Source organism: Ascaphus truei, chromosome 2 (genome assembly GCF_040206685.1).
Source record: "Ascaphus truei isolate aAscTru1 chromosome 2, aAscTru1.hap1, whole genome shotgun sequence".
In the NCBI taxonomy this organism is placed as follows: domain Eukaryota; kingdom Metazoa; phylum Chordata; class Amphibia; order Anura; family Ascaphidae; genus Ascaphus; species Ascaphus truei.
Genome location: NC_134484.1, coordinates 251,806,346 through 251,826,408, shown reverse-complemented (window position 1 = coordinate 251,826,408; position 20,063 = coordinate 251,806,346). Strand labels below are relative to the sequence as shown.

The 20,063-nt window shown below is 42.0% G+C and overlaps 1 protein-coding gene across 1 annotated transcript in view; it reads right to left on the bottom strand.

Moving 5' to 3' along the window:
• Positions 1-2,466: 2,466 nt before the first annotated feature.
• The window catches only part of ANKS6 (ankyrin repeat and sterile alpha motif domain containing 6), a 69,894-nt gene continuing 52,297 nt past the window's right edge, over positions 2,467-20,063 (bottom strand). The window contains exons 10-16 of the mRNA XM_075586034.1: positions 15,728-15,854; positions 14,856-15,025; positions 13,638-13,824; positions 12,554-12,621; positions 7,451-7,567; positions 6,708-6,804; positions 2,467-3,098 (exon numbers count right to left, since the gene is read on the bottom strand). Of these exons, the coding sequence (XP_075442149.1) occupies positions 3,049-3,098; positions 6,708-6,804; positions 7,451-7,567; positions 12,554-12,621; positions 13,638-13,824; positions 14,856-15,025; positions 15,728-15,854 (816 nt within the window). The 3' untranslated portion in view covers positions 2,467-3,048. The remainder of the gene's footprint in view (positions 3,099-6,707; positions 6,805-7,450; positions 7,568-12,553; positions 12,622-13,637; positions 13,825-14,855; positions 15,026-15,727; positions 15,855-20,063) is intronic.

The following is a 20,063-nucleotide window of genomic DNA, read 5'->3' as shown; positions in this document are numbered from 1 at the left end:
ACTAGGTGCGTGTATTTTTCCTTCTGTGCACAGACTGGGCCTAAGGACCCCTACCTTTCAGTGTGTGTGTGTGTGTGTGTGTGTGTGTGTGTGTGTGTGTGTGTGTGTGTGTGTACGTTTTTACAATTGTCTAAATATCATCCATCATCATTGCTGCATATTCACTGTTAACATCAGAAATTGATATTTGATTGATATTTACTACTTGCAACCGGGTTCTCCGAGTACATGACTTGTAATCTACTGTGCTTCCACAGATGATATTGTTTATGGGCTATATTTAAACGAAGTCCATTTCCAATGACTTGAAAGCATACCTAAATGACTCCTGTAGCTTTGTACTTTAAGCTGCAGTTCCATTTCGTTTGAGGTGATTTATATATTTACTCATTGCATAAATTGCTTTTGCATTCATGTGCTTAACACTGCAATAAATTAAAAAGCCTGTGTTTTTGCTTATTAAATCTGTTGTGTAGTATTGGATAATACCTACTGCATTTTTATGGGGGGGAAAAAATTATTGCCCCCACTTGTTCTGCCTTTTGTAATTAGTTTTAATGTATTAAGCTTCCTTGGGTTGCTATAGCAACCACTTACAAAGACACAGCACTTCCTCTTTTGAAATAGACAATCATATAGTGAGCCCTGGGAAACAGAATCTGTCTCCCATGGTCGATCGGCAGCTTATATAATGACATTTCTTTTAAAGCTATGCAATCTTTATAAACAAACAAACATGCAAACTGTGTTGCCACTAAAAATCTATGCAGTGACGCAGTTTTCCTGTGATACAGAAGCTATTGGTCTCATTCATTTGAACATTGTCAGCATGTTAAACAGGGGTCTCGGACGCCTAAAGTAGCTGTGTATATAATTTCTCACGGTATATATCTGCTGCATTCTTCTGTTCCATATGAACCCCCGATAAAAGCAGTGTGCATTACATATGTTATGGTATTACTTGTACTCTTAAGTGTTAAGCTTTGGGTCAAAATGTACAATGATATATGGGGGAGTGGTTTCAATTTGCGGCAGCTCTTATATATGTTCTTAAGGTATAGTCAACTGCATTTGATACAGTATCGCATTCTGGGAGGTCCTGAGGTCCATATTTACTAAGTGGTGCTATTCAACAAGATATCCTTCAAGTAGGCTGCTGTATGGAATAGAAGCGCTTGGTTAATATGGCTCTTGAAATATTAAGCAAACCTGTGTCAACTTTATGTAGATTTGATTAAAATAGCTTTTGGTTTATCCGCGTGTTATTGGATTTACTCTTCCCCCGCCACTGTTTAATTCGTGGATCCATTCCATATATAATGCATGTCCTCATTTATACCTGCTGTGTAATATGGCAGGCACACGTTTACAGGAGTCCATGTTTAACATGGACAAGAAGCACTGTGTGCTTATTTACATGGGGAAATGACAAGTCCGTGGCTACAGTGGAAGCACTGTATGCTAAGAGATAATGGGGAAAGGCAGGTTTACAGGCGTGAATGTGCTAACACAGGTCCACAAAGCTGCCCTTCCCCATAATCTCCACGCATAGAATACTTCCACAGTAGTTATCTGATCTCAATACAGTACGTGCATCTCCACTCAGGGACTTGGTTCAAGGTGACCAATATCTTGTTTGAAAAACAGGGCCATACACTTTACTACCAGCTGAGCCCAGGAGGTCCCCCTGAGATACCACCATGCTCTCCATCATCTGTGTACCTACAATTCCCCTCCCCCCTCTGAAAATCCCTGCTGCCTGGGATAGAACAACATGGCAGGTGAAGCTTTAATTCCAGTCTGATGTCACTGCTTTCATTTGGCAGGGAGAGCACTGAATATGAGACAAGCTGGTGGCCAGCCTAAAAACTAAAATAGTATATAAAGTTCGTAGATTCAGATGGTTTAGTTTTTATTTTTAAAGAATTAAGATGGTACACTTTTGTTGTGTTCTGCTCAAGGTTGACTTTGAGTAGGATTGCATTTTTAAAGTTACTCGTAAAGCGACCATATTTTTATTTATTTTTTCATTTGGGATTGAAGCAGGGGGTCTCTGGAGCTTAACCCCATTAAGAAGTCAGCTCCAGGGACCCCCTGCTTCCAGAGATACTTCCACAGTGGGTGCCGGTAGCCACTCCTGGCTCGCAGCCAGGGTTCACATTATGGCCGCTTTTCAAAGCTCCTGCGGCCAGTGGGCCTATAGGGAGCTGTGACGCTACCTGGTACGGCTTCCTATTGGCCAACATGACGCGGGAGCCTTAACCTGCAGAGATATTGGCACCCCCTTTTGGAGTAAATATCTCTGCTGTGGGTCCCCTGACCTGTAATTAGTGGGGTTCAGCCCTGGAAACCCGGTGCTTCAATACTGTCTAAAAAAAAACAAATCAAGAAGCGGGAATGTCCTTGAAAGCAACTTCTTGCCTCTGCAAAAGTGCAATAATGAGTAATAAAGAATACAATGTCACACATGTTTTAAATATTTTTTTAAAGGCACTAAATATTTCCAGTTGAATGCAATACAGAATATATACATAAACATTTTAAACGAAAACTAGAACAGTAAATAAATCCCATTATTCCCTTTATTGGTTACTATGACTTTAACTTAGAATGTGCTATAATTACTCGGTGAATTTGTGTTCATTGTTTCTACAACTGTGTGTGCCTGATTATACAACTTGTAAATCAACATCATATCATTGTGGCTTCTCCTTTTTCAGTATTAATTCTCAGTTAATGCCATATATTTGTATCATAACAAGCCACCACCTGAAGACTTCATCACTTGGGTGTGCGGCCTTTGTGCTTTGCTTTCTTCCATTGACTTCTCTGCTCAGGCCCTGCACGTGTTTCTGCTGGTCCAGGGTGTACACCTCCCAGCCACACGCTGTCCTGCTTTCTCTGCAGCTGTTACTGGCGTATAGAACATGCTTCAGTGTCTATGTGCACCATTAGCGACAAGACTCTGGCGTCAATAAGCAGTTTACAAAGCGGCCTCCGTGGGTTCAAGCACGTACCTCAAGATTCACCATTCGGCAATACGCAGCGCTACCTTTTATTAGAGGCAGGGACTTTTGGTTTTGTGCAAACAGAAGGCGCTGCATTAAAAGGAAGGGGAAAAAGGGAAAATGTTAGGTAACATAAATGGCATAAGCTGCTCTGCTTACACAGCGTTTGCAGATTAACATATTTACTGATTACCAGTTATTGCAAGTACAGTAGTTTTGAGCCACAGAGTTAAGAAGCAAACTGTAAAAGCTCTACTGCATATCGTACTAATAATACTGGAGTAGAGATAATTAACAAGCAAGGTGGTGAGAGGGCTAGGGAGGCCCCCACACAATTCCTGTCCCAAACTAGTATCACTATAATTACTCAGACCCACAGGTAAGTACCTTAACCAGTCACCCTGGTGAGTGGAGAAATAAAGTAACCCTCCTTTATTACTGTGTGTGATGCAGGCCAGAAATATATTGGTTACATCTACAGTTCACACTATACTATAGCTTACTTTTTACTTAAAATAATTACTCATGGAGTAGAGATAATGAAGTACAGATGCAGCCACCAGTATTAGAACTCTTGCCTGGGAAATTCTGGGGCAGTCTCACAGTAAATGTCTCAACATTTCTGTGAGATTCTTAATGGCCCATCGGATGAACACAGCAGGGGTCCCTGCAGTCTTATTCAGTTAAAACACACCTGCTTAAGGAAGCATATGAGTAGCTCCATGGCTGATAATTAACACCTCATACATTAACCTTGGCCCCCTGCAGGCGCACTTACCAGAATGCCCTCCTACTGTCTCTGTACGTTCTCCCTACCAACCAATTCGATTGTAAGCTCTTCGGAACAGGGACTCCTTTTCCTAAATGTTACTTTTAAGTTTGAAGCACTTCTTCCCTTTGTGTTATTTATATCTTATTTATATGATTGTAACTATTACTGCTGTGAAGTGCTATGTACATTAATGGCGCTATACAAATAAATGAAATAAATGCTGCACACCTAAAAAGAGTATATTAAAAGATGATACAGTTACCGGTGCTCCTGTGCTTGAACGATAGCCTGTAATCAATCAATGCAAGTAGTAGCTGAAGGAACACAGGGCTCAAACGGATTTGAAATAACCAACTCATTTATTGAGCCAAACACAACATTTCGACCTTAATGGTCTTTGTCAAATGGTCTTTGTCAAGGTTGAAACTTTGTGTTTAGCTAAATAAATTAGTTATTTCAAATCCGTTTGTGCCCTGTGCGGCTTCAGCTGCTATACAAATAAAGACATACATACATAAAAAGTTACGTCTGAAAAGTAAGATGTAACACTACAATGTTGGATGACTCCTCAGGCATGTATCATGGTTATTATGACAATCTATTTTAGTACTGATTTTCAAGCTAATTATTCCACTAATGAGACCGAGACTTCATTAGAATACTGATAGAAAACCGTTGAAATTTTGTGTTTTAAAATGTAATCTTTCTTCGTGGTAGTGTGTCTGAGGGGATTGTTAGCCCTCTATTCTAGTGGGAGGGATGCGTCTACGTTTTTGATTTTTTTTTTTGTGTGCTGCACTCTTGATTCTGGTTACAAATGCTGAATTAGTTTCAGCACTCTTTTCTGCACGCACCCCTACACCCTCACTTTCTCACATTTCTCTTTCACCTCTCCCCCCTCACTCATTAAAGCTGCAGTTCAGTCAATATCCTGCATGTGTGTTTTTTTTAATAAATCAGTTCTGTAGTAAGAAAAAATACTTTTAGCATTTTCTGTTTTTAAAAAAACAACTTTTAAAGACCAATTTTCTTGTATTCTATTTTAACAGCCATTTGCTAATGCACTGCCCCTTCATGTCCTGTCACAAGCCCTGGCACACCCCTTTGTCAGCCCTGCCCTCCCTCTAGCACATGTCAGTGCAGGAGTGCTCATGAATATTCATGAGCGTCCACTGAGAGACAGAAGCAGAAGAAAAACAGATCCCTTCACTAATTATGTCACCAAATTTCGCCTATCAATACATGGAGAACGAATTGACTGGCAGCTATACAGTTCTTTAGGTAATTAGAGATTGCACACATGAAACTATTGAAGTAAAAAAATTAATTAAAAAAAAAAGACTGAACTGCAGCTTTAAGTAGTGTTTTAGGAAACAGACACACTGCATTCACATAATTTAGCAGTGAGTGAATACAAAGCATACAGGCTGTTGGATCTGCAGTTTGATCAAGTTATGAGAAAAGAGAAGGGATACTGACTTTGAAGTGCGGGAAATCTTTTTTTTTTTTTTTTAAGTAGGTAAAATCTGAACATAATTAGTAAGGCAGTTAGTGGATGGAAGGGGGATCTAAAAACAATACAGGAATCCGCACTGATATGAATGCCGATTACAACGAGTGTCAAGGTAACAGTCCAAGTGCATTTATTAGGACAAAGTCAACCCACAGGAGCACAAATCTATCCATAGGCAGTGCTAGGGCGCTAGCAAAACTGAGCCATTACTTAGGGCTGCAACAAGATCATGGGGCGCCTGAGACATTGACCTGATTATTCCATTACTCGACATTTGGGCCTGGGGACCTTGACACTTGTGGGGTACTGTATATTTAAGTTGAATGAAGATTGAATTGTGGGAGAAATGCAACACTAAACAGTCGGCACTAACAAGGACACAAACCAGCTTTTCTATTTGAGCATTCCACCCATGTGTAGAGAGGAGAAAATATAGGATGTGAAGGTTTACTTGCGTTATTTCCGCTGGGGCTTCCCAAAATTCTAGTACCGCCCCCCAGTTTCTACTACTATCGTTTCTGGTTTACCGGGTTAGGCCATTTAGGATTACTTATAGAGTACGGCTCTAAAGGAAAAGTACTTCATCAATAGAAGGTATTTCAGTGTTTGTTACTCCCATCGATGCCTATGCTGAATGATGATCTATTGACATCCATTATGTTACCAGGCTTTATCTTCAGAGACAGAAGAACAGAGGAGTCCCTGTAAATATGGATACTCTTCTCAGGAGATCGTGCAGTCACGTGCCTACTTATTATTTATTTATAAAATATTTTTCCAGGACGTAATACATTGAGAGTTACCTCTCGTTTTCAAGTAAGTCCTGCTTATGGCAATGACTTGCATTTTCAGCTTGTTTTCCACATTGTTTTATATATATATATATATATATATAACAAACAATCAAACACAAACAAACAATCACCTGTGAGAGATGGCATGTCTTGTTGGCATAGCGTGTTGCTGTTGGCTGTTGTTAAGTTGTTAAGCCCCAGAGTGTGGCAGGTCTCACAGGAGCTGTTGCTGTTGTTGTGTTATGAAAATGTATGCTGCCAGTGCTAAAAAGCATAATTGTCCCATTCAGTGCTGGAAGGGCCTGTAACTCCTAAGGCTCCATATATCTAACCCTCGATATTGCTATTATGATAACCCATAAAGAAAAGCCAAACCAGAATGATTTATGTTAATTTAATAACCAAATGACCAAGTAACCAAATGTGGCCCTACTTTGAATCCCAGTATCGGCTTTTTGTGACCTTGTGCAAGTCACTTCGTCTCACTGTAACCACTTCAAAGCAGGGACTCCTCGTACCTGCTAAAATTCTGTGTACACTGTCAGCACCATATTAAAAAAAAAATATATATATATATATAATTTCATTAATGTGCGTCGTAGTCTTGATTCGGTACTTACACTGACGGGCGCCAGCAGGTTGGGTGTTGCTAGCGCTGCTCTCAAATGAAGAATGGAAGTTGTGTATGGTTTCTTGTAGAATTTGTCTCTCACGACCCTACAATAAAGTGATGCCGCAAAGTTTGGTTTAGAGACATACAGATTGTTAGCGTACATGGTTTCTAGCAGAAATCTACACTGCCAAAAGACATAAATGTAATGGGGGATGGGGGTGTTAACCCTTTCGGTGTTCTTGTAAGCTGGCATGCAGCAGGTCCTTTCCTCGAGTAGCAAAAATAACAGAGATTTCTTAACCTACTGATAACACACAATATTGCGTTATAAAACAGAATATTATAGGATTCAATGGCACAATATCACAAAAATAACCCACCATAGCATACTAGCGGGTGCAATAACCTTTGCTATAGCTGTGGGTTGCTAAAAGTGGTTTCAATGATTATTGTAATCTTTAAAAAAATGAGTTACACTAGAGAAGCGGTTCTGGTTCTCCCATCTCTGACCCTGATCCCTTCCTGGTGTCTTGAGAGGAGGAGATCAGATTAAAAATCCAGGTGGTAAACTAGGGACACTCGTTAATGGCCATTAATAGCTTTGCACCTTAGTTCATTTATATATAGGGGACATATGTCTACCTGAGATGGCACTGGTGAAAGAGGTTTTAACATACTGCATTAGTAGAAATAGCAGCATATTCAGTTTAGCTTGTAGTAGTGTTTGCTTCTTGTTCATTCAGCAGATACCTTTCCTGCGTTAAGTTCAGAAATAGCCGCCAAAATCTGCTGCCTGGATCCATCTGTCTTTATCCCCAACTCTTTCAAATCCCCATCAGTAAGCGTGAGAAAGGCCTCCATGTCAACCTGTGGCAAGTAAATAAAAACATGTCCCATTAAGAGTGCAATCTCCCCAACTATTTTTTCTAAGGTATTATGGCAGGGTAGATTAGGGTTGCCACATTCAAGTTTTTAAATACGGAACGCCCTCCCCACAACAGACAAACACACACAATTGCCCCCACCACAACACACACAACTTTGCTAGGGGGGGCCTCTGGTCTCGCGTGCAAATCCGGATGTTGGACCCGATATATGAATGTATTACTGACAGGTAGGGGTAATGGCAGACTTAACCTTTATAAAGAGCAGCCATATTTCCCCCTACCGTCACATGTGCTTCCTGTGCGAAAATGCCAGATTAGCGCTATTCATACTGTATAGAATAAGGGCTTTTGAATCAAGGCATAAGTATTGCAATTCTGGGACAAAGCAAACTGCGCCAGGTGTGTCAAAGTAGAAACTCGAGTGATATCCACTGAGTTTTTCTTTGATACATCTGGTGCAGTTTTTCCCCCAGAATTGCACCACTTTTGACTTCATGTATATAAACCAATGGCCCTTAATTTGAGGTTTTCAAAATTCCTATCACATGTAAAGTGTACGGAACGATGTGCTACAAAACAAAGTATATTTTTAACTGTTTCATTGCTATGTGCCATACTCAATTATGCCTCATGCTCTTATACACTCTAAGCACATCAGTCACTTAAGTTATTCATGCAGCCGGACATAAAGGAAGACGGGTCTACAGCAAATGCAGAGCGGGAGAAAGTCAAACACAAGACAAGAACAACACCGTATTCTTTGCATGAACTAATGACAATTAGGACCCGAAAAGCACGTTAGGCACCAGGGTATTTCATATTTAAGCATTTCGAAAAGGCTTAAAGGCAAGTATTCATTTCAAAGTTCATATGTATATTTATTAGGTTTCCATGCCAAAACTCTTACCATGGTTTCTCCAAAGGAGGCAATAGGACAATAGGTGCAGAGAGAGAATATCAGGCAAGAAATTAAAAACGGTAACAATAACAATGATCAAATCCTCACCTGTGAGTGTCACCAAGAGACCATGAACCTTTTGAAGCAGCTAAACATGTGACATCTTATTGGTTTTAATCAGTTCTGTAGTATTAGATAATACTTAATTTTTTTTAATTATTATTTTTAAACTTTTAATGCCATTTTTAATGAGTTTTAAAGCATCCTTTGATTTCTATAGCAGGTTTTAACCCACCGCCCAAGTAGCGCAAGATCGTTGCAACACTTTTCGGTTTGTGATCATCTGTTACCAATGTTCCGAGCAGCTTGAGCTGTAAACTGTAACAATAGCTAATGTTACTTTAGTAATATAAGAATACACTATAGCTGCTACGTTACATTGACTGAAGCAGCCATTGTTTTTTGACAGATTAATAACAGGAGCACCAAACGATTGCCAGCGTTGGTAAGAATATAGAATTTTACATGGATGGTCACATGCGTTACATATACAAATAGGAAAAAAGGGGGGAATGTAGTATTGCTGCTTTAATAACGAATGGCTCTGATATTATAATGAAAACTTTGATTTTCTTCTTTAATAGAGGTCTTTGCAGTTACAATGTTCTTTCAATCGAGGTGCAAATGCTTATTTTGTGTAACGAAATGATTACAGACATTTTTGAATGGCTCATCTCAGGATAAAGAACTTTCCATGGAAGATTCCACCAGTTCCTTATTCCGTATACTTCACAGTACAATACATTTAGGATTTTGGAGGCGTGACCTTATTGCTTTACTAGCCTGCACTGCACTTGACCGGTTAAACCTGACTAGTCTTATAAGTTGGAGAGATATAAAGGTTACAATGAAGGTGTCTACAATGTAAATAAAAATGAACAAAAAAGGCTGACATTTTTGAAAAAATATGAGGCTCACATATAAAGTACTTGCATATAAAAGCCAAAATTTATTTTGACAACTCGCATCTCATATAGTGAAGCAACATTTTAGGGCACCATGCCCCTTCCTCAGGCTTACTAGGGGATGGGTTATGGTAGACACTCAAACAGACCTAAATTCTGCTCTGTCTCTCAGATTAATCATTAATCAATACATTCAATCCACAAGTCTACCTCAAAAAATATACTACAGACGGGTGTGCTAGGCAGGGAGGCAATTGCCCCCCCGGGGCCCCGGGCAGGTACAATGCAGGCGATGCCTGCTATGAAGTGCAAAGCCAATACAGGGGGCATTCTAACAGTGCCGATATATACAATGCTGTGTACATGCAGTACAGGCATACCCCGGTTTAAGGACACTCACTTTAAGTACACTCGCGAGTAAGTACATATCGCCTAATAGGCAAACGGCAGCTCACGCATGCGCCTGTCAGCACGTCCTGAACAGCAATACCGGCTCCCTACCTGTACCGAAGCTGTGCGCAAGCAGGGAGACTATAGAGCATGTTACACATGTGTTATTTACATCAGTTATGCATGTATATGACGATTGCAGTACAGTACATGCATCGATAAGTGGGAAAAGGTAGTGCTTCACTATAAGTACATTTTCGCTTTACATACATGCTCCGGTCCCATTGCGTACGTTAATGCGGGGTATGCCTGTATACATAGAGCACATGTGTGCAGCAGTGTTACAACGCAGCAGCACAGTGTTAAATGAATGCATCTATTTCTCCATTATCTTACAGGTGAAACTGTACAAGAGACAGACAGCCCATGTTGGTGGAACAAGATTGTGTTCTTTTTCCCAAGTCTTTGTTATTTCTGTTATTGGATCAAGCAATAAATATTTTTTATAAATCTTACACCGATATACAACACGTTTCTCTCATTTACGTTAATAAAGATGTCATCATTTTGAAAGACTGTGTCTGTTATCTGAAGTTTCCCAGCATTGAATGACTGTATGGGAATAAGGGATGGGTTACATTACACAGAACAAAACGTGCATTACTGTAGCAATAGCCTCAAAATCCTCTGCATGGAATTTAGGTTAAATTCACAATAGCACCACCTATAGTTACTGCAAAGTACTCGTCAGCCGCACAACACCATTTGGCAGCCACGGACACAGGGCCGCAACATGTAATGAAGTGCCAGGGAATTGCACTTAGTTTCGCCTAGGTCACGGGATCAGTAAGTCTTGCTACATCTGTAGGTATCCCCAGCTGCCATCCTATATAGCATAATGTAACATTGTGGTGGTCAATATACAAGGGAGCGCTTGTGCCTTTATTGTAAGCCATAAGTAAGATCAATAGAAGGGTCTAAACAGAACTATGGGAAGAGCACTAACTGTGATCTTTCTTGTGTGCTGGGATTTGTGTTCTCATTCAGTCCTTAATTTGATTGAAGGTCAAGTACCACTTTTTACAAGTCCTGTATCACATGTGCAGTTGGGTATGCACTTACTCCTCCCAAAATACTTATTTTAACTATAAACCTCACCGTTACTAGTCATTCTGCCTCCCTTACATTTACAAGTAATGCAGCCGTTTCTGTCCCGCACTACACTGTTTCTGGTGTACGGTTCCTGGGTAAAAGCTTCCTAATCATTGATGCATAACGTCTGTGATTTGTGCACCTCTATACCATCTTATTTATTTATTTTTACTTTAAAGATCATCATCTTTCTATTCTTTGAAGAATAAATGTGGAGGACTTTGGAATTTAAATGTAAGATAATCATACTGGATGGCAGGCCCTTACTGGAGGAATCTCCAGCAATAACAATGACATGCATTAGGATCATGGCAAACTGCCCTGTTTCATTAAATAAAGAAGATGCTGCTATTATAAAGAGTATAACTATACATTTCCAGCCCTACAAAATCTCATTTTTATAAAGATATCAAATAAAGTAAAAAATGTTGCCACCTATTATACATCGGGCCTGCTTCCACTACCATCTAATCCCCGGGTATTAACCAGCAGAAAAGTTCCTTCTTATAGAAGTAGCGTCTATGCACACATTTGGGTGGGCTACAGCAAAATAGGGCCGCCATAATTGCTAGCAGCTGACAATTGATTTTGGAGAAGAAGCTTTTAATTATTAGAAGTTGAATCATACTCTTTGATGCACTCATTTAATATGAATAGGGTTACAAGGTTACACAAACATTCTGCACTGAGACGCTTATTTATTGGGGGGAAACTACTGTCCAAAGTCCTCATGTGCCATAATTATGCTGCATAATTATTTCACTTTGAGGGGACAGCAGAAACATGCATTTTTCAGAGACCCCTGGCAGACATGATTTATAAAAGAAATTACGCAGATGTTACTTAGGACACATTATTACTGTTTGTGGTGTACACAAGCTCGGCTCACACACAGCTAAAGCCAGTTTTGGCGGCCTTCAGCGTCCAGCTAAATCTGGTCTCCCAATGGTCACTAAACGACACGATGAGCTACAATGCCTAACATGTAGCCGCATTCACTTCAATGGGCCACGGGAATAAGGTGTAGTTACCGCCGTTTCTTGCATTTTGGAAACAATTCATGACTAACCCTTCCTTGCCCGGGGGGTTACAAAAGAAATACCCGGAGATGAAAAGAAAAACTGGCTCACGTGAAAAGCTTTAGGAGATATCAGGGCATCATTAAAAATGCAGGGCCATATTTACTATTGTATGCTGCTTTTTGTCGGCTATTGCTGCAGCTGCTGCTGTTTTGAAAGAAGTCTGCTTTCTATTTTAGATAATACAATTATGTGAAGAGTTTTTTTTACAATAGGGTGCTGCTGGCTTTTTTGATATATCGCCACGCCTATGAAAAATGTATAAATACACACAAATAAAATGTTTATATTAATATATTATGGCAGGAGAGGTGTTGGTTGTTTATTCCTGCCTGGACCATTGTGCGATCTCTAGACATCCTTGTTCCAAGCCAGGGCACACTTAGATGCTGTAGATTAAGCTACATCTAGCTTTTCCATGTAACATATCTTAATAGTAATCAAGAAAACAGAAAGTATGACAAGAGTTTGAGACATCTTACCTCTTGCTCCTCAAAAATCGGTTGGTACTTCTCCAAGGACAACTGTTTAAGGATGGCGGGCAGCTCTTCTTTAAAAGGTGAAAAGAAAAAAAATATATATATATTAAGCCCAAACGCTTCCACGCGTCTTCCCTCCCTAGCCCTCCGATTATTAATATAACTATAATGTAAGTTACAACTTGGCTCCACATAAATAAACAGAGCAAGCCAGTCTGGGCTATATTTTTGGGAACAGCATACACAGGAAATTAATCTCCCCCTGCCCCACCCATGAGTGTATCTGCATGTTTTCTACCGGTCCCACGTCTTGAATGAAGCAGATTTAGGAACCTGTAATACACTCGGGGCTATTCTATCTTTAGGAATGATAACGCGGGAATGTATTTGCACAAACCTCATCTCTATTACATCTGCAAGAGGAAACTGCATCTATTCTAAAAGTGGTCCATACCACACAAATGTACACGCAGATACTTGGGGATGGCTGCAGTAAAATAAATGCAAGACTAAAATAAATGTAAACAGAATAAAAAAAGGTTGGGCTAGAAAACTGAATCATCATCTGCAGTTATGGAGTTCTTCTTGGTCTCCTTTCCTGTGGATGAGGATAACTATGGAGTTGCTCCATTGTTCTGGAGTTTTCCTGCTCTCCAATCATTCCTGTATACTGCTGCTGTGCCTGCTCCCAGTCACATATAAGGTTAATGTAACAACATTACCATTAATATTATTCCCTTCAGCAAAACCAAATTGTGACTCTTTGAAACCACCTCAGAAAGAAATCAGCTGAGGAGATAAATCAAAACTACTACCCACCTTCGTTTCAATAAAATATACATTATGTTGTGACAACTTTTATATAACTAGTATTAATATATTTTCGTTCATTTAAATTGAAGTGTGTGTGGCAGTTGTTATGGATTTCTTAATACATTAATATCCTCTTTGTTGCCAGAGGGGCCTGTAAAGTATTGCACAGCAATGCATTGCAGGCCACTTAGGTTGTGTTAGCATGTTCACTCGTGGTACTCAGCACACGCTGCCTCTATGATGCTGTCCTAAGGTTCTATTCAGTGGTTCACACCTTCATCTGTAATGGTTCCACTGCTGGAGCCTCCGCTGCTCTTGGACTGCTTGTGAGAAGAAGCGGAGATAGAAGACTCTGCAAGGCGGCCCTTCGGAGTTGGCGATGGAGACGGGGTCAGCGTAGGAGATGTGCTTTTAGAAGTAGAAGAAGCTCCAGATGGAGGTCTTTTTATTATTTCAATTTTCTGTGCGGTGTTAAATAAATATAAAGACAACGCAGCATTATTCTCAGCTGTCAAGGCCATTCAAGACACCAAAAGGACATTAGCCCTTGGACTTTCATGCTGGAATGTCTAAAGAAAGGCCATAAGATCCACTGTACTTTCATTTCATACACTGCATGTGTAGTGCCATGAGTTGTATTATTGCTATTACTAATATTCCTTTTTTTACATCATGTTTGTTTGTTATCAGATCACACACTTCAACTGCTGCTTTAATAAATTATTTCAAAGTGAAGTTGAAGTAACATTCTACGTGTGTTTTTTTTTAAAAATAAATCAGTTCTGTACTATGAGAAAATACTTGTAGCATTTAAAATGTCAAATAAAAATGTTTTAAAGACATTTGTAGTGTTTCTAATGTAGGAAGTATTTCCAAAGTGACAGCCCCTTTCCCCTTCTGATAGGCTCTGGCTCTTGAGATCCACCCTCTCTCTAGCAGTGAACCAATTATATCTAGTAACTGCCCAGTCAATCATATTCCAGGACTACATTGCCCAAAATGCTATGTAAGAACTGAATTAAATAACCCTGAGCAAGTGATTGATTACAGGAGAACAGATCGATCTGCAGCTTAGCTAATCACTTGTCAGTGTGCAGATTGTATTGATGCACATATTGAATGGGAAAAATATATATATTTTCTTTAAAAAACAGCATCTTGAACTGCAGCTTTAACTAAAAAATCTATTTAATTGCAAGCTGACTTACATCAGCAATGCCAGGCATCAGAGGGAGGGGTGTGAGTACTACCTCCTATTCAACACATTTACACCATAAACCATTGTGTTCATCTGTCCTGGAAGTGGTAGCCTTTTATATGCACACCCATGTAGCCAATAATATTGAATAGTAGGCAACAGTCTATTACATAAATATAAGTAAAACAACATTTTAAAAGATTCTTCTTGTCTGCAGAAGCTTTTGTTTCATATACTTCCTTAGCTTGAAATAAATCACCTGCTACCCTAAGTGCTTATTCATTGTGAGGTCACCTTTGTTAAATGTCCGTTGCTGGTTGGAGTGGCGCTCTGTGGCTCAGGTGCAGTGGATCCGCACGCTGTGTTGCTAGGGCTATGTGGCTGGGTTTTCTTCTGCTCAGATAAACTGGCTGCTTTTTTCCTCTGGGCTGCTATTTGGGACAAGACGTTATCTGCACTGCCGCCTTACAAAAGAAAGAGGAGACGGGTTGTACCACACTTTAGCTGTGTAGAAGGGAAATATGCTGCGGATTATATGCAAAGGTTCTAATACGACCACCACTATTTTGTTCCTTAGGACCTTGATCTTTGATAAATGTCCTCAAGGTAAATAAACCCTGATAACGGTTCCAATGGAACACAACGATAAAGATGCTTTACACTAACAATGCCTGCTATTTGCATTTAACCTGTGTGCCCGTGTCTTTGATCTTGAGTGATGTTGTGTCACTTCAGAGAGCACCAGATTTATTATATAGAACATTGTCAGTGCCACTGTGTCTCCTGAACAAGACTGTAGAAGTGCAGTATCATACTCTCAAACCTACTGACTCACACAACAGCAAGGTTCTGCGTTCTGCAGCATGTAAGACTACATCAAAACTGCACTATAGAGATACAAATATAAGGGCATAAATACAAAAAGAATGTCTGGAGTTGTTAATTTTATGGAATTAACTCGTAGCATTGTGAGACCCCAAAATAATAATTTCCTGTATTTCAAATACAGAACAAATTTAGCATCACATTTGGATCCACACGTCAAGAGATAACTGTATGTAAATGATGTTCCCGTTTTTTTTATTTACTGAAATATAGTGTCAGTATTTTAACTACATACATGTCTGGGGTGAAGGCTTTATGATGTATTCTGTTTTGAGGAATACCTGTAACACTATTGGCTCCACCAGAGGAGTGAGGAGAGTGGTTAAAGTTCCCTGAATTTGAAGGTGATGTTGGGCTCCTCGGTAGGCTTGGAAATTTAACAGATCTTGGGGCTCGGCTCACTGAAGTCTGAACATTGAGAAGGAAAAGAAGGAAATCATGGTTGGAGAAAGTTGTTCAACATACTATATATGCATATGAAAAGCTTAAAGGCAGAAACGAAGTCCCTAACACCTTCCAACATACTGTACAACACAACTAGCATCAGCACATGGCAGAGAGAAGGGGGGTTGGTTATGGTAGGGAGAATGAAGAACAGAAAATCAGTTATCACTTGCACAAGCACAGGGGAGAACACTCCAAAATCACAAGCCACACTGGACATACGAGCCTGTCTGCATTGGCTTTCATTATCATTACAATTAGTCTTCACATAGGCCACACATGATCTCTGAAAATGCAGGAGGAATAGGAGTGTTTGGCAGTATCCATGTGTATGTTTGTCACACTGATCAAAAGGAGATGCCAGGTTTAAGATTTGACCCTAAGTGCACAAAGGAGTCGGTTCAAACCCCCCTCAGCAGGTTGAACCAACTCTGCATAAATTTTAGATTCAGGCAACAAGCACTAGTTTGTTTATCTCGGGGGCAGTGTTCACTCAGAAAAAAAAGACGAACGCACACATCCATCAAAAAGGTAATCAGACCATTTATTAAGCATATGTAGCCCCCTTTCCCCTGTGTCTAAGGGAAACTATGTGTGGTTCTTTACCTGAGTGGCTCACAGGAGGCCTGATCTTCCGCTGAAGGGAGCCTGGGGGGGTACCTGATTCTATCTGGTGACAGCGCCTCCACCTGAGAAGGATCCCAATACAACAGGATAGCTCCTCCCAAGACAATACAATAGTAAATACACAAAGTTATGGTAAAAGAGTATTTACTGAACATGCAACTTAGTGAATAACAACAACGCAGTACTGTACAGGCCACGCACGGCAGTACACACCCAGTGCCCCAACTGTCCAACCACCACCTTGTCCACACCCTGGTGAGGTTCCCCCAATGTATTGAGGTGCCCTGAGCACCTAACCACCCGGTGTCCAGAGCCAAGCCCACCCCAAAGTGTGTGGAGTAGTGCTACCCACAGAGTGTGTGTGTGGCCGTTGGTGCATTTGTAGAGGATGATAAATTCCCGGGCTCTCCAGAACACTGGTACCGCCGGCTGATAAAAGTATCCGTCTGATCCAATGAAGACGTCCGCCTCTGTGTGGGGTGAAATCCCGTTGGGGTCTCTCACCTTTAAGAGTCACTCAGTATAGATGGTCGTCTGGTCCCAGACCACAGGGCGCAAGTCACTGCACGGCCTCTTCACTGTGTCCCTGACACTATACAGTAATGGGGAAGCATCCCAATCTAGGGGCCTTCCCTGAAGCAACCACAATCTTTGGTGAGTCGGGCCTAGCCGTGACCTGGGGGACTCTAGGCCTAGTCTCAGGGCCACTGGCACCGAGACACTACCTCATCCTTCTCTGTCCTGCTCCAGACTGAAGTGTGGTGCCAAGCGCCCCAAATGTATCTCTTGGCCCTTCTCCTGCCTCTACAGCCCTATTGGCTGTTGCTGCCCAGGTGATCAACAGCCCCTAAGGTTGCTGGGGACTGTAATTCCCCCTTGCGGAGCCTTGCAATGGCCGTCGCAACTATATCGGCACTGTGCATGAGCATCCTTCCAATCGCACATGCGCGAGTATCAAAATGGTGGCCCCCACTAGCCGGATGCGCCGCAGAGCCTCTACAGCACCAGAGCGCTCCTTGCACTGCATTATAGAATATGGAGTGAATCCGGTGGATTCATGTCTGGTGCAGTTGTAAGCATGCACCATCGCTACAACATGCTTGGTCCACTCTGCCTTCTGGGAGCCCTTTAGGGTGCCGAGCATGTTGACTAAGGTGCGGTTTAACCTTTCTGGCAGGGCGTCTCCCTCCAGATGGTATGGAGTCGTTCTGGACTTTTTAATATTGAGCAGCTTCAGCAACACTTGGATGAACTTGCTTTCGAAATCCCGCCCTTGATCTGTGTATATGATTCGGTAGCCCGTAGTGTACGAAGTACCTCTCCCATAAAACCATAGCCACCGTGAGGGCCTTCTGGTCTTTTTGGGGGAAGGTTTGGGCGTAGCGGTCCATGATCACGAGCACATTCCCTATACCCCTCGAGTCTGGCTCAATACACAGGAAGTCCATGCAGACGAGCTCTAGGGGACCAGAGCCCTTCATATTGCCTAGCAGAGCAGCTCCAATGGCACGTGTTTTCCGCTTGATACACCGCAAGCATCAGCGGCAATGGTGTTCTACCAATTCCCTCATCTTGTGCCAGAAGAACCGGTTTTGTATTAGGCCAATGGTCATGTCCACTCCCAGATGTCCATGGCCATCATGTAGAGATTGTAGGACCATATACTCTAGGTTCCTGGGTAGAACCAGCTGCCTTCTATCCGGATGGTTGTGGTAAGGAACCACCCGATAGAGTAGACCCATATCAGTCTGGAACGTGTCCCATTCTTGCATAATAAACGACGACCGTGTCAGTGGGAGCACGCTTCACCAATGGGGGTTGTCTTGCTGAATGACCTGGCGTATAGATCCAGCCACTGGATCTCGCATCTGTTGCAGCACCAACTCTTTCCAGGTGATTATGGTATCTTGGGTGATATTCATTCCTTCGGGGTGGCAGAAGGCTGCAGGGAGTGCCTTGGATTGGCATCCCAGTGAGTCGGCAAGTCTCAACTCAGAGAATTACACTTTGTCCTCCACTATGGCGACAGTTGAGCACATGGCCCGAATCCCAGGTCCAGTGATTTCTTCCCAGAGGCCGTCATCCGGTATTGTACTCAGCCCAGGTCTCCTGGACAGAGCATCAGACCCGATTTATACAGTACTTCAAGGTGAACTAATAATTGGAGAGGGCCGCTAGCCACCTATGGCCGGTGGTGTCCAGTTGGCGTACGTCAAGATATAAGTCAACGGGTTGTTGTCCGTTTGTACTTCGAAGGAAACTCTGTATAGGTAGTCATGTAGTTTGTCAACTACCGCCCACTTGAGGACGAGGAACTCCAGCTTGTGGACAGGGTAATTTGGCTCGGTGGGGGTCAAGCTATGACTCACATATGCCACTGGGCGAACATCAGCAGGGTACTTCTGTTGCAGCACAGCTCCCAAATCGTTGAAGCTTGCATCCACATGTAGGATATATGGTTGCTCGGGGTCGGCATAAGCTAAAACGGGTGCTTCCAGAAGGTTCTTTTTGAGGCCTGTGAACGCCTTTTTGCAGGCTGACGTCCATTTGTCCCTGCAAGGCACCTGTGCAGATGCGGCCTTCTGGCGAGGGTCCTCTGGGTAGATTTTCAGGAGGTTATTGAGGACCACAGGCCGCAAGTCACCGCACGGCGTCTTCACTGTGTCCCTGACACTATACAGTAATGGGGAAGCGTCCATATCTAGGGGCCATCCCTGAAGCAACCACATTCTTTGGTGAGTTGGGGCCTAGCTGTGACCTGGGGGACTCTAGGTCTAGTCACTGGCACCTAAGACACTACCTCACCCTTCTCTGTCCTGCTCCCGACTGAAGTATGGTGCTAAGCGCGCCAAATGTATCTCTTGGCCCTTCTCCTGCTTCTACAGCTCTATTGGCTGTTGCAGCCCAGGTGATCGACAGCCCCTAAGACTGCTGGGGACTGTAGTTCCCCCTTGCGGAGCCTGGCAATGGCCGCCACACCTATATCAGCACTGCGCCTTCGCACCCTTCCGATCGCGCATGCGCAAGTATCAAAATGGCGGCCGGATGCTTCGGGGAGCCTCCAGATCACCGATGCGCTCCCTGCCCTGCCTGCAGCGTCGCTGTAGCCTCCCCCTGCTCCATTCCCACAATGGAGGTAAGGGAAGGACTGGGGGACCTGGCTACACATATGTAAGACTAAGAAAGCACAACATTAGATTAAGCCATCTCTAGGTATAAAACCATGCAAAATGGCCTGATGACATTATTTGATGGATGTGTGTGTATCTTTTTTCGATTGAAGACTTTACCTGTGACGTTTTATAGGGGATCCCGTCAAGATATTCTGCACCATCATATATATCTTTCGAAGATCTAACTCATCAACGGGAAGTGCACGGCAAGTATATCTTGCTTTTGGCATTGTCGATGTGTGTCTATGTTCAAGATGGCATTTAAAGAAACATACTGTATGTTGCAATTGAGAGAAAATGGCCCAGATTGCTTTGCTAAGCCATAATGCCCACTATAGCCCATTCACTTGAACCAGGCATACATTCTGACTGT